The 14,816-nt window shown below is 47.2% G+C and overlaps 1 protein-coding gene across 1 annotated transcript in view; it reads right to left on the bottom strand.

Moving 5' to 3' along the window:
* Positions 1-14,816, bottom strand: part of AGRN (agrin) — a 219,918-nt gene that overhangs the window by 16,017 nt on the left and 189,085 nt on the right. The window contains exons 24-30 of the mRNA XM_070956303.1: positions 13,825-14,017; positions 13,002-13,217; positions 9,897-10,126; positions 8,786-8,920; positions 8,119-8,215; positions 5,534-5,698; positions 4,085-4,196 (exon numbers count right to left, since the gene is read on the bottom strand). Of these exons, the coding sequence (XP_070812404.1) occupies positions 4,085-4,196; positions 5,534-5,698; positions 8,119-8,215; positions 8,786-8,920; positions 9,897-10,126; positions 13,002-13,217; positions 13,825-14,017 (1,148 nt within the window). The remainder of the gene's footprint in view (positions 1-4,084; positions 4,197-5,533; positions 5,699-8,118; positions 8,216-8,785; positions 8,921-9,896; positions 10,127-13,001; positions 13,218-13,824; positions 14,018-14,816) is intronic.

Here is a 14,816-nt window from a genome sequence, read left to right on the forward strand (position 1 = left end):
CTGAAAACGGGGCGAAAGGCTGAAAACAGGACATGCAGAGGCCGAAAACAGGACATGCAGAGGCCGAAGACAGGACGTGTGGAGGCCAAAAACAGGGTGAAAATGGGATGCGCGGAGGCTGAAAACGGGACGTGCGGAGGCCGAAAACAGGGCACGCAGAGGCCAAAAACGGGGCGAAAGGGTGAAAACGGGATTCGCGAAGGCTGAATACGGGATGTGCAGAGGCTGAAAACGGGGCGAAAGGCTGAAAACAGGACATGCAGAGGCCGAAAACAGGACATGCAGAGGCCGAAGACAGGATGTGTGGAGGCCAAAAACAGGGTGAAAATGGGACGCGCGGAGGCTGAAAACGGGACGTGCGGAGGCCGAAAACAGGGCACGCAGAGGCCAAAAACGGGACACACGGAGGCAAAAAACAGGAGTGCGTCTTATGGAGCCAAAAATACGGTATATTTAACTGATGGTTGATTAGACCATGTTGCAGGAAGAGAGGGACGTGTGTCCTCAGTAAACCAATTTAGCAAGGAACCAGCCCAACCAATTTTTAGTCGGTTTCTTCGGTGCCTTTCATCTTCCGTTAACCCACGGAAAAAAAAGTATGCCAATCAGAGTTGGTTTTAAAGGGGGGGGTATTTAGCTCATTACGGCTGCAAGACTAACAGCTTGTTAAGAGATTTAATCTGGTCCTATTCACCCCACGCACACCGGGGTTCAGTCCTGCCAGAGATATTCTACATCAAATCTAGAATTGTGGCAAGGGAAGGAAAAGGACCGTTTCAGGTTCCCCAAATCGTAAGCCGTGGTTTAGCGAACTCCGATTTCCCCCCTTTATCAAAAAGGCACCGTCGCGGCTTCAAATTCACGGTGTTAAAAAGGGAACTATCTAATGTTGTGAAAAGCATTAATGATGGAAAATGGCTCGAGGGGCTCACACACAACTAATTATTGTGGATGGAGAGATTCTCTTAACGAGAAAAAGGAAACGTCTATGCTAAAAAAAAGGTGATTATACAATGGGGGAAAAAAAACCAGGGAGATGATAAGTCTATTAATATTATTGGTGTTGGGATAGGGAAAGCAAAAAAAAAAAACAAACCAAAAAATACCCAATGGAAATGAGATGAGGATGAGAGAGCGGGTTATACTTATCTCTTTACCTTACGAGATTTCTGATATCCAGACAGCAAGGAAAAGGAAGAGGAGGAGGAGGAGGAGAAGAGGAGGAGGAGGGAGAAACGCAAATGGGAATCAAAAGAGAAAACAGAGAGAAAAGATCAGCGATATGGACACCACCACAAACACAGAGAGTTGCAAGATGCATTAAATCCCCACTTGCAGCCTCTGAGACAGAAAAGGCAGGAAGGAGAAACAGATCACTGGGGAGGACCGGGTGTCAGGGGTTCTGACGGATTCGCTAACTAAATCATGAGCCTCGAGCCAAGCTTCAAAAGAAATCCAGAAATCCAGTTACTTATTAGAACCCAATCATGACCCTGGTTCCCCCCTCCCCCCAGGGTGTGTCATCAATCACATTCGCCAAGGGAGCAATTTCGTGGGTTGTAGAGATCACTCCCCTCCGGCTGCTGTGGGTAACCCCGGGAGACAGCCTTGAGAGAGATATGTCTGGAATGTGCTTTTGTATTTTAGCTGCCGTGCTGCTTCGTCGGTTTCCCATCCCCCTTGCCTATGGCAACTCGAGAGCCAGGCCAGGGATGCTTTGCGAGTTGACACCGGGTTCATATCAATATCAAACTGCCCTAAGCAGAGGTAGGGAGAGAGGGAGGATATACAGAGCTACCATAGGACCGGCTTGGAAATAGTAAAGGACCAGCCCGCAGTGCCTCTGCTAGTGAAAACGGGCCATGGGGAGGGGGGGGCATGGCCGGCCCCCAAGTGACCCGTTTTCAGCACCCTTCCGGCCAAAAGAGAACATGGGGGGGGCTGTTTTGGCTGGCACGGTGGTCATCCACCCTGAAAATGGACCACGCGGCAGCCCCCCCGTGCCCCGTTTTGACCAGCAGGGTGCTGCAGGAGGCCATCCGTCCCATCTCCTCCCCTACCACCATCCCCGGCCGGCTCGCGGAGGACAACTACAATGCTGATCCAGCTCCTCCCAAGAAATCCAGTTTGACACCTGTGCGTTAGACTGAAAAAAGTTTGCACGTTTGCTACTAAGGGTATTGTTGCGTATAGGACAGAAAAACTCTCTATTTCTCGTGACAGGAGCCCTGGGAATTTTCTGCAACGGGTCCTGGATTCGGAGAAGCCTGTTGCAAAAACGGCACGGTGGCTTCTAAGGGGCCAATTAAGAGGCGGAAGAGAGAACGAAAACGGCAGTTGGAATGATCCAGGTCTTGGAAAGAAGGAAGGAAGGAAGGCCAAGAGGGATGGGTGGAATTAACTTGAAAAAAAAAAGGATCTGGCTTTAGGGGAAAGGCTCGACCTGGCATTAAACGGTTTTGTGTATTTTCGGGAAGGGGAAGAAGGAAAACATTGGCTCTCTTAAAACCTGAAGACTTCGCTGAACAAAATGGGTAGCGGGTCAGAATTGGTTAAAAAAAATAAAAATAAAAACCCTGCCTTTTCAGAACCGATTCTGACTCTCCTTGTAAGGAGGGGACAGCATACAGTAGTGGCCAAAATTGTGGAAACCTTTTTTTGGGGGGAAAAGTGTATTTTCTAAAACTTAGCTAATAACACCACATTTTTTGAGGGGGGAGTAGTAGCATAAAATTATACATCGATGGAAAGATCATTTAATCAAGAATGTAACACCATAACTTTGATGAAGGATTTGCTATTAGAATAGCAGTGACGGTCTAAAGAAGAAAAGTGAAAGAGGTAGAAAGAACGAGATATACACAAAAATTATCACGGTAGAAAAAAACGAGATATATCTAAATGATCCCCATAGAAAAAACGAGCTATGCAAAAATGATCAAAAATGGTCAGTTAATACTCAGTTGGGTAACTTTTAGCATGAATGATGGCCTTACAACGTCTTCCATTGGAGGGAACCAAGTCTTTGAGTTCTGCAGCTGTTCTAATGTGAAACCAAGATTGAATGATTGCTTCTATTAACTGGGTTTTATTGCTGGGTCGCTTCTGACTAACAAGTTTCTTTAGTCGGCTCCATAGATTTTCAATTGGGTGAAGGTCTGGGCTCTTCCCAGGCCATTCCAGCAGTGGAATAGGATTATCTCGAAACTCCAAAAAAAAAAGTGGTGTTATTAGCCATCAAACCTCAAAAATACACTTTTCCCAAAAGGTTTCCACAATTTTGGCCACTACTGTACAGGCGGTTCTCGGCTTACAATGGTTCATTTAGTGGCCCTTCAAAGTTACAACAGCACTCATGTGACTTATGGCCATTTTTCACAGTTACGACCGTCGGAGCATCTCCATTGAATTTGGACGTGATCCAAATTCAGAGGCTTGGCAACCGGTAGCAGAAATTTTGAGCAATTCGGAGAATCGGCAAATACCCCCTCTGTCTGGCCCCAGAGTGGGGAGGGAATGGAGATTTTTGCAATATCCTTTCCCCAGGAGTGGGGAGGGAATGGGGATTTTGCAGTATCCTTCCCCTGGAGTGGGGTGGGAATGGGGATTTTGCAGTTCCCCTGGAGTTGGGAAGGGAATGGGGATTTTGGAGTATCCTTCGCCTGGAGTGGGGAGAGAATGGAGATTTTACAATATCCTTCCCCCTGGAGTGGGGTGGGAATGGGGATTTTGCAGTGTCCTTCCCCTGGAGTGGGAATGGAGCTTTTGCAGTATCCTTCCCCTGAAGTGGGGTGGGAATGGGGATCTTGCAGTATCCTTCCCCTGGAGTGGGGAGGGAGTGGAGATTTTGCAGTATCCTTCCCCTGCCATGCCCACCAAGCCACACCACGCCCACAGAACCGGTAGTAAAAAAATTTGGATTTCGCCACTGATTCAGATCATGATAAGGTACCTCTGGGGAAGCCTACGGGAGGCTAAAAGGGGGGAGGGAGGGTGGCAATCCTTGTCTGAATTTAAGGAACTGCCCCCCGCAAAGGGATCCCAAACTTGTTCCAAATGTTTTCGGGAGCGGCCTTAAATTTACCGGCGATTCACCCAAGGTCCGTTCTCCGTTGTTGATTCTCATGATGCCCTTCCGTGCGTTCCTCTCCAGCGAAACACTGACCCAGCTATTCAGAGGGATGGGCTCTCTGCTCCTGGAGGGGTGGGGAAGAAAGAAGGCAAGATATAACACACAAGAGGAAAAAAAAAAACAGAACAAGGCGCCTTCCTTCCTTCCTTCCTATTTCCATCTTCTTCTTTCCTTCCTTTTCATTTCCATCTCCTTCCTTCCTTCCTTTCTTTTCATTTCCATCTCCTTCCTTCCTTCTCATTTCCATCTCCTTCCTTCCTTTTCATTTCCATCTCCTTCCTTCCTATTTTATCTCTTTCCTTCCTTCCTTCCTTTTCATTTCCATCTCCTTCCTTCCTATTTTATCTCTTTCCTTCCTTCCTTCCTTCTCATTTCCATCTCCTTCCTTCCTTCCTTCCTTCCTTTTCATTTCTATTCCTTCCTTATTTCCATCTCCTTCCTTCCTTCCTTCCTTCCTTCCTTCCTTCCTTCCTTCCTTCCTTTTCATTTCCATCTCCTTCCTTCCTTCCTATTTCCATCTCCTTCCTTCCTTCCTCCCTTTTCATTTCCATCTCCTTCCTTCCTTCTCATTTCCATCTCCTTCCTTCCTTTTCATTTCCATCTCCTTCCTTCCTTCCTTCCTTCTCATTTCCATCTCCTTCCTTCCTTTTCATTTCCATCTGCTTCCTTCCTATTTTATCTCTTTCCTTCCTTCCTTTTCATTCCCATCTCCTTCCTTCCTATTTTATCTCTTTCCTTCCTTCCTTCCTTCTCATTTCCATCTGCTTCCTCTTTCTTCCTTCCTTTTCATTTCCATCTCCTTCCTTCCTTTTCATTTCCATCTCCTTCCTTCCTTCCTATTTCCATCTCCTTCCTTCCTTCCTTCCTTTTCATTTCCATCTCCTTCCTTCCTTTTCATTTCCATCTCCTTCCTTCCTATTTCCATCTCCTTCCTTTCTTTTCATTTCCTTCCTTCCCTCCTTCCTATCTTCCTTCATTTCTTCCTATCTACCTACCTTGTCTCTTCTTCCTTCCTTTCCTTCCTTTTTCCTTCCTTCCCTCTTCATCTCCTTTCTTCTTCCTTCCCCTTTTTTCTTTAGCTTTCCTTCCTGGCTCTCTTCCCATCTTCCCTTCTTTTTTCTTTGTCTTTCCTCTTTCCCTTTCTCCTTTCCTCTCCCTTCTTGCATGCTCAAATGCAAAAGGGGAAGAAACATTTCTCCTTTTGTTTTTGATTTTAGTTTGTTTTAAAAGCACTGTGAAGCGGTATAGAAGTCTTAAGGGCTATATATTTTGTATATAGTTATAACCACTGCACATCTGATATTAATGGAAATGTTAATATATTTATGCTTTTAAACTCAATAAAGTTTCTTTAAAAAAAAAAAAGAAGAAGTCTTAAGGGCTATTGCTATTTTTCCTTACTTGATGACGGCGGCTCCTTTGCCCAGATCGTATCTGTACTCCAGGTATCCATTGTGAAGGGCCAAGGAGATAAAATCGCCTTTGCCATCCGTCTTCTGTCCATTGTAGAAAATTAAACCATTGGGGTTTCTGCTCAGGAACGCCACTTCCATGGTCATTTTATCCCTGCGGGATTGAACAGAGGTGCATCAGCCACATGGGGAGAAAAAATGGCATTCCAGAGAGCGTTGGATTTCACAACATATATAGAGAAGATTTAACCATCGTTTTAACTGGGAAAAATAATTTTCCCACGTTGCAAAAGAAGAAGAAAAGGTTTAAAAAATGAAAGAAAAAAAGAAATAGGGCGTATGAATATTTCATCTGGAAATTTGACCTGATTCCTGTCTGTATCCGATAGGGAATCAAGCCCGAGAGGATTTTGAGTTCTCGAAATGAATTAAAGAGGCCTCCAAACAGATTTCGGCAACTTCTCTGCTTGTCAAAGCCCCCTCAAATCGGTTCGGAACGATAAGAGAAGATAATGGTCTTTTCCCGTGAACCGCGTTTAAAAAAAAAAAAGAAAGAAAGAAATTCGGTGGAATGAATCGATTCAGCTGCTGAATCAAAGCGAGGCCATCCTCTCTGAAAATACCAGGGCGAGAGTTCAAAACAAACCAATGATCTAAAATCCCATTTTGACCCAATTCACACATCCCTGGAGAGAGAGAGAGAGAAAAAAAAAAGGAATGAAAGAGGGGGGAAAAAAGAGTGGATAAAGGTAAAGGTTCCCCTCGCACAGATGTGCTAGTTGTTCCCGACTCTAGGGGGCAGCGCTCACTTCCGTTTCAAAGCCGAAGAGCCAGCGCTGTCTGAAGACATCTCCGTGGTCATGTGGCCGGCATGACTCAACGCCAAAGGCGCATGGAACGGTGTTCCCTTCCCACCAAAGGTGGTCCCTATTTTTCTACTCACATTTTTTTTTACGTGCTTTCGAACTGCTAGGTTGGCAGAAGCTGGGACAAGGAACGGGAGCTCACCCTGTTACGCGGCACCAGGGACTCGAACCGCTGAACTGCCGACCTTTCGATCAACAAGCTCAGCGTCTCAGCCACTGAGCCACCGCGTAAGAAGGAAAAGAAAGGCTCTACAGGGAGTCCTCGGCTTACGACCATTTGTTTACCAACCGTTCAAAGTTTACAAGGGCGCTGAAGAAAGGCCAGTCCTCGCACTTACGACTGTGGCTGCATTCCTCACGATCACGTGATCCAAATTGGCAATGGGAATGTACTTTATGTGGCAGCGTTATAAAGGTCTTGTGATCGTAATCTTCCCAGCTGGCTTCTGGGAGGAAATCTGGATTCGTTTAATGGCCACATGATTCACTTAACAACTGCAGTCGTTCGCTCAATGACCATGGCAAAACAGGTTATAAAATCGGGCATGACTTCACTTAGGGTTAAGATCATCTCCATCAACATTGACAGGGCAACCCACTAGAATATAAACTGAGAGCAAACCCCACTCTTTCTAGCACTGATTATGTTACCTAGTTGGGTAATGAAACGTCTTCAAGAAAACAAGCCAGCTCGGAGATCACCAAGGATCCCTCATGTCAACCCTGAGCTACAAATATTCTCCTTCCTTCTTTCCTTTCTTCCTTCCTTTCTTTCCTTCCTTCCTTTCTTTTTTCTTTCTCCCTCTCTCTTTCTTTCTCTCTCTCTCCCTCCATCCCTTCCCCTTCTTTCTTTCTTTCTTTTTCTTTCTCCCTCTCTCTTTCTTTCTCTCTCTCTCCCTCCCTCCATCCCATCCCTTTCTTTCTTCTTTCTCTCTTCCTCCCTCCCATCCCTCTTTCTTTCTTTCTTTTTTCCCTCTCTCTTTCTTTCTCTCTCCCTCCCTCCATTCCATCCCTTTCTTTCTTCTTTCTCTCTTCCTCCCTCCCATCCCTCTTTCTTTCTTTCTTTTTTCCCTCTCTCTTTCTTTCTCTCTCCCTCCCTCCATTCCATCCCTTTCTTTCTTTTTCTTTCTTTCTTTCTTCTTTCTCTCTCTCCCTCCCTCCCTCCCTCCCACCCCTCCTTCTTTCTTTCTTTTTTCTCCTCTCTCTTTCTTTCTCTCTCTCCCTACATCCCATGCCTTCCTTCCTTCCTTTCTTTTTCTTTCTTTCTTCTTTCTCTCTCTCCCTCCCATCCCTTTCTTCTTTCTTTCTTTCTTTCTTTCTTTCTTTCTTTCTTTCTTTCTTTCTTTCTTTTTCTTTCTTTCTTTCTTTCCCTCTTTCTTTCTGTCTCTCTCCCTCCCTCCATTCCATTCCATTCCATCCCATCCCTTTCCTTCCTTCTTTCTTTCTCTTTCTTTCTTTCTTTCTTTCTTTCTTTCTTTCTTTCTTCCTTCCTTCCTTCCTTCCTTCCTTCCTTCCTTCCTTCCTTCCTTCCTTCCTTCCGTCCGTACTAGCCCTGATGATGTTACCTAGTTGGGTAATGAAACTGTCTGTAAGAAAACAAGCCAGCTCAGAGAGCACCAAGGAGCCCTCAAGGGTCTAATTTTCTTGAAGTAGCAAGGAAGGGAAAGGAAGAGACAAGGAAAAGGAAGAAGAAGAAAAAAAACCGTACTGTAGATCTGGCACAAATGTTTGGAGACCGTTCAGCTCCAGGTATGAGAATCCGTTGAATTCCGGCAGGAAAGGCACGGTCTGATCCATTTCTGCAACTAAGAGAGGGAAGGAGAAGAAGTGATGCGGATAAAATAACAAAAGTCACTTACTGGATGTGTGCTAAGTGCTGGTTGGTTGAATAAATTGGGTTTGTGCCTTTAAGGTAAAGCAAAGGTAAAGGTTCCCATCACATGCATGTGCTAGTCGTTCCCAACTCTAGGGGGCGGTGCTCATCTCCCTTTCAAAGCCGAAGAGCCAGCGCTGTCCAAAGACGTCTCCGTGGTCATGTGGCCGGCATGACTCAATGCCAAAGGCACACGGAACGCTGTTCCCTTCCCACCAAAGGTGGTCCCTATTTTTCTACTTGCATTTTTTTTTTTACGTGCTTTCAAACTGCTAAGTTGGCAGAAGCTGGGACAAGTCACGGGAGCTCACCCCGTTCTGCGGCACCCGGGATTCGAACCGCTGAACTGCCGACTTTTCGATCGACAAGCTCAGCGTCTTAGCACCTCGGCAACCATGCCAAGGTTGCCAAGGATCCTTCCTTGCTTGCAATTCTGATTTCAGCAACTTGGATGATTTATCGCAGCCGCGTCCTCATCTCGTCTTTCCTGGGTCCCGCTTACCTGATTCGCAGAATTCGCCTCCTCGTCCCATGGGGCATTCGCATTTCGATCCGCCTTCCGGCAACACCAAGCAGGTGGCGGAGAGGTGGCAGGGGTTGGGGTCGCAGGGGTTCCTCTCATCGGCACAGGTGGGTCCTAGGCAGCGATGGGTTTGACGTTAGGTTACTACCGGTTCGCCACATGCGTGCACGCTCTCTTCGTACACGCACATGGCTGGTTCACATCCGCGCCTGCCTTCCGTGTATGTGCCCGGCCTTCCGCGCAGGCACTTTGCTTGCACACATACCTTCCGCGCAAGCCTAAATAGGATGGCATAGAGCCAGGGCGAGTGGGCAGGCCCACCTGCGATTTCCGCTACCAGTTCGGTCAAACCGATCCGAACCGGCTGAATACCATCAATACCAATAGCACTGATGATGTTATCTAGTTGGGTAATAAAACATCTGCATTCTATTCTATTCTATTCTATTCTATTCTATTCTATTCTATTCTATTCTATTCTATTCTATTCACTCTTCTCTGTTCTTCTCTATTCTATTCTATTGATATATAATCTTATGGTACTATTCCAAAAAAAAAAAAAAATTGGTGTTATTAGCTAGTTTTAGAAAATACACTTTTCCCAAAAAGGTTTCCACAGTTTTGGCCACTACTGTAACTAGCCTGCCAGCCAGGGGGAAAATGCTGCTTCCTTGCCTCTGGCAGGGAAGAATATGAAGCCAGCCAAAAGATTTCTTGCTTACACACACACAGAGAGGGAGAGAGGAAGAGAAAGTGAGAAGAAGAGATAGAGAGAGGGAGTGAGGGAGTGAGGGAGAGAGAGGGAGAGAGGAAGAGAAAGTGAGAGGAAGAGATAGAGAGAGGGAGGGAGGGAGGGAGAGAGGAAGAGAAAGTGAGAGGAAGAGAGAGGGAGGGAGGGAGGGAGGGAGAGAGAGGAATAGAAAATGAGAGGAAGAGAGAGAGAGAGGGAGGGAGGGAGAGGGAGGAAGAGAGAGGGAGAGAGGAAGAGAAAGTGAGAGGAAGAGAGAGAGGGGGGAGGGAGGGAGGGAGAGGGAGGGAGGGAGAGAGAGAGCGAGAGAGAGAGAGAGAGAGAGAGGGAGGTTCTGCCTACCTGTATAACCATTCAGACACTCGCAGTGAAACATCTCAGCTTCCATGGTATGGCAGAGCCCGCCGTGGTGGCACGGATTGGGCTGGCAAGGGTTGTTGCCACACTCCCCCACTCCGCTGCCATACAGCACATCGTCGCCTTTCTCTCGCAGGTCGTACATCTGGTTGTTGACGTCCAGCAGACGAATGCAGCCCTTCAGACCAGCAGTGACCGACGTGCGCTCGGCCATCCTAGGAAGGAGGACAGACAAGGAAATTATCCCAAGATTTTGACTTTCAGAAGTTGGGTTTCCCAAAGAAGCCTTAAACCCGAGTCTCACTATTGGCCCAGGATTGTCTAAAATCCCTCTTCTAGACTTAAAGCTCTCCAGTTGGGGAGGGAATCCCAGCCAAGGAATGGGACCAGAGGTGTGGTTTCAGCAGTTCTGACCAGTTCTAGCGAACCGGTAGCGGAAATTTTGAGTAGTTCGGAGAACCGGTCGTAAAAATTCTGACTGGCGCTGCCCCCATCTATTCTCCGCCTCCCGAGTCCCAGCTGAAATTTTGGGCTTACTGTATTTTTCGGAGTATAAGACGCACCTACCTTTTTTGGGGAGGAAAACAAGAAAAAAAAAATCTGCCTCTGCCTCCCAGCAATTTGCCTCCTCGCAGCAAATGGGGCGTGGAGGCGGCAATAGGCCATGGCAATCCCCGCAGCCTGAAACAGCTGATGGTCGGGAGGCCGATCCAACCGACAATCAGCTGCTTGTGCTAATTAGGCTGTGCTGAAGCTGACACTAAAATGGGCTGTTTGCTGCACGGAGGTAAATTGCTGTGAGGCAGAGGCCAAACGATGGGGGACGGCCAGTGGGCGGGGCTACATTCGGTGTATAAGACGCACCCAAATTTTCACCCTCTTTTAGGGGAGAAAAAAGTATGTCTTATACTCCAAAAAATAACAGTAATTTATGGCCGTAAGTGGAGGGCCACCTCAGGGATCGATATCGTCTCAAATAAAATAAATTGCATTTCCAAACAGATAGTCTTTGAAGAAATCTTTCATTTTATTAAGCACGACAATCTGCCCCCGATCGTGGCGTAGCCAACTCCGACTTCCTGACCCCAAACCCTCCCTTTCCGTTCCCCAAATCTCTGTGTCTCATTGGCCTTCTTCCAAATCACTCTCCCCATGTCTACTACTTAAGCTCCCAGGAATGTCCCCCCTCCCTCTCATCTCCTAGGGGATATTATCTTCAAGGAAAATAAGTAGGTGAAATGTCAAGCGTCCTCTTGCCAGCTGCCCCTTCTCCTTCTTATGTCAGCACTAGAGTAAATGCAGGTTGAAGTGCTGACATCTATATGGGACAGGGGCAAAACACTAGTTGGACTTCTGCCTGTGTCGTTCTCAACTGCCCAAAGGGGTGTGAAGACACAACATCCAGCCCCTTTGGGGAAGCAAAGTAAGTCAGGGGCGTCTGAATGGGAGAACGGCTGGGAAAAAAAAACCCTTGCAATCTCCCTGTTGATTTTCAAAAGCTCGTTAAGACTGCAAAAATGAGCAAATGCAGCAATTTTTGTTTTGGGTTGGTAATTTCTTGATTTGATGAGATGCTAACAGATTTGTCCTAGTTCTGTATTCATATGATGTGGATCCTGTTTTTTTTTAAAGAAAATTGCTTTAATTACTGTGATGCATATTCATTTCCTTTCTGACTGTATACCCTGTTTCCCCAAAAATAAGTCCCAACCGGAAAATAAGCCCTAGCATGATTTTTCAGAATGCTCATAATATAAGCCCTACCCCAAAAATAAGCCCCAGTTAAGATTGTCAGCCAGATGGATGCATTTAGTACCGTATTTCCCCACAAAATAAGCCCTAATAGAAAATAAGCCCTAATGCGTCTTTTGGAGCAAAAATCAATATAAGACCCGGTCTTATTTTCGGGGAAACACGGATTAATAACTGCTGGATTACTGCTAGTTTTTCTTCTGTTTTTGTTTCTTATAGAGAATCATCCAGGTAGTCCTCAACTTACAACCATTTGTTTATAGTCCGTTCAAAGTTACAAAAAAAAAGCGACTTTTGGCAATTTTCAGATTTACGGCGTTTGCAGGATTCCCCACGATCACGTGATCAAAATTCAAAATGCTTGGCAACTGGCAACTGTACTTATGATGGTGGCAGTGTCCCAGGGTCACGCAATCCCCTTTCTGACAGGCAAAATCAAGGAGGAAGCCAGATTAATTTAACAACCGGGTTACTAACTTAACAACGGCACGTAATAACTGTGTCGACAAAAGTGGTAACACTTAGGCGAAATTCACTTAACAATGTCTTGCTTAGCCATGGAAATTTTGGACTCAATTGCAGTCGTACGTTGAGGACTATCTGTAGATAATTTTTTTTAAAAAAAATCTAGAAAATTCACTGGAACTGATTTTTTCCAAGGAACTCAGTGTCCTGCCACTGCTGGCCATCGGTGGATGATGCCCCTTCTCAAAAGGGATAGAATCAAGATCACGTGAAGTGTTAAGACCACTTTATAAGGCCTTGGTAAGGCCACACTTACCAAGGCCATAATGGTAATTAAGGCCTTGGTAAGTGAAGTGAACTGAATACTGCATTCAGTTTTGGTCACCACGATGTAAAAAAGATGTGGAGACTCTAGAAAAAGTGCAGAGAAGAGCCACAAAGATGATTAGGGGACTGAAGGCTAAAACATAAGAAGAACGGTTGCAGGAACTGGGCATGTCTAGTTTAATGAAGAGAAGGACTAGGGGAGATATGATAGCAGTCTTCCAGTCTCTCAGGGGCTGCCCCAAAGAAGAGGGAGTCAAGCTATTCTCCAAAGCACCTGAGTGTAGGACAAGAAGCAATGGGTGGAAACTAATCAAGGAGAGAAGCAACTTAGAACTAAGGAGAAACTTCCTGACAGTGAGAACAATTCATCAGTGGAACAACTTGCCACCAGAAGTTGTGAAGGCTCCAACACTGGAAGTTTTTAAGAAGAGGTTGGATAACCCTTTGTCTGAAGGGGTGCAGGGTTTCCTGCCTAAGCAGGGGTTGGACTAGAAGACCTCCCAAGCTCCCTTCCGTCTCTGTTATTCTAATTCTAAAATGACTCACACAGCAATTTGGTCTTCCGGGGCCCCTCCGACAAAGAGATCGGTGTCGAGATTCAGCCCGTCGGTTCCACTTGGGCTCTCGCCATGCACGTGGGGCTCCCCGTCCACGGACAGCACGCCGTTCCTCCGGTTCCGATTGACCACAAGCGCATGCCACTGGCCAGGCTCAATGGGCACCTTGCTGGTGATCACGCCTGTCCCCGAGCCGGTGTTGAACCTGGGAGAGATTGTCACAAGTTTTGACTGATAGTTACTGAACAGTCACTGACACCCTGCTGTCTAGTTCAGTGGCACCCAAGTTTTTGGACATCAAGTCTTTCAAGGGAGAATTGACAGTCACAGACCTTATCTGGCTTGGAGAGCTGCCAGGCCGATATCTTCAAAACTTGGCAAGGAGTCTCAGGAGAACCAATTAGGCGAACTAATTGTCTCCTGCAAACTCCACTCCCCTTTTGCTCCTCTTTTATTCCCTCTGGGAGGGGTCCTTCATAATCCACCTGTGGCTTTACTCCTGAGTCGCCCCTTGTTCCTTAGCTGTTCCCTTCTCCTAGCAGCTCACACTGGGAACAGGGTACAGCTGTTCTTCTGCCCCACTGATGTCCGACTCCGAAGGCAGCTGACAACTGTCAGACGGCCCTGGCCCCCTCTCTGCCTCCAACGCAGAGCCCTCATCAGAGCCTTCCCCAGACTCCAGGACTGGCCCATGTTCCTCCCCAACCTCCTCACTGTCCGAGTCTGCTACCAACTCCGCTGGCCACTGGCGGGCTACAACACTACCTCCCCTACCCCCCCAAGACTCTGCAGCCCGTCAGGCCATTCCTCACCTGAGCTCCACGAATCCGTTCACCAGTGCCAGGGAGAGGAAGTCCTTCCCACGGTTCTGTCCATTGTACAGGAGCAGCCCGCTCAGCTCGGAGGCCCGGAATTCCATGGCGATACGTACGGTGTGGTAGGCCTTCATCATTTTGAACGCCAGGTAGGACTTCCCGCCAAAGCTGGGGATGAAGTATCGGACGGCTGCGACGGGCAGAGAATGCACATGGAAAGGTGCGTGTTAGGATCCAGAGGAAGAAAGCAGGGGGTGGGCTTCAAAAATTTTAGCAAGGGGTCCTCTGCCTGGTTGCTGAGTGGGCGTGGCCATGGTGGGCGTGGCCTAGTCGGCCTTCTGCATTACGGGGTGTGTGTGTGGGTAATTTTGCCCTCCCCAGGCTCCGGAGGCTTTCCTCAAGTATCTGGGAGGGCGAAAAAGGCCTCCCCAGGCTCCGGAGGCCCTCTGGACCTAACTTTTTTGCCCTCCTTGAGCCTCCACGTGTACCCTGCACCCAAAATGGGACTCCTGGGGACTCCTGGGAGGGGAGGGGTGGGGTGGGGTGGGGTGGGCCAGCCAGGAGTAGGATTTGGGGGTTCTCCAAACTGCACAGAATCTTAGCTAGAGGTTCTCCCGAACCCCTGCAAACCCCCAGCAGCCCCACCCCTGGGTTGTGGGAAGGGAGGGGGGATTTCCCCAGGGATCCTGCATTATTCCATTATTCAAGCAAGAGCTTTTATATCCATGGGGCTAAAAGCACCTTTCTTGTTTTTTAATGAACTCTCACCATGTGCTTTACATCTGCAAATCTTTTTCCCATGAGCGTGTTGCGGGATAAAAAAAAAAAAAAGACCCTTTCTTTACAAAAACGTAGGTGTGCTGCATTTACCCACCCACTCCCCCTCTTTTGGCTTCGAATGCCCCATTCATCCGAAAAGCAGGAATGCACTCTCAATAGCGGGGGCCCCCTCCTGTGAGATCACTTGGCCGTATAATGCTGTCTCTTTG

Source organism: Pituophis catenifer, unplaced genomic scaffold (assembly GCF_029215685.1).
Source record: "Pituophis catenifer annectens isolate HBS135680 unplaced genomic scaffold, rPitCat1.0.hap2 SCAF_18, whole genome shotgun sequence".
NCBI lineage: Eukaryota > Metazoa > Chordata > Lepidosauria > Squamata > Colubridae > Pituophis > Pituophis catenifer.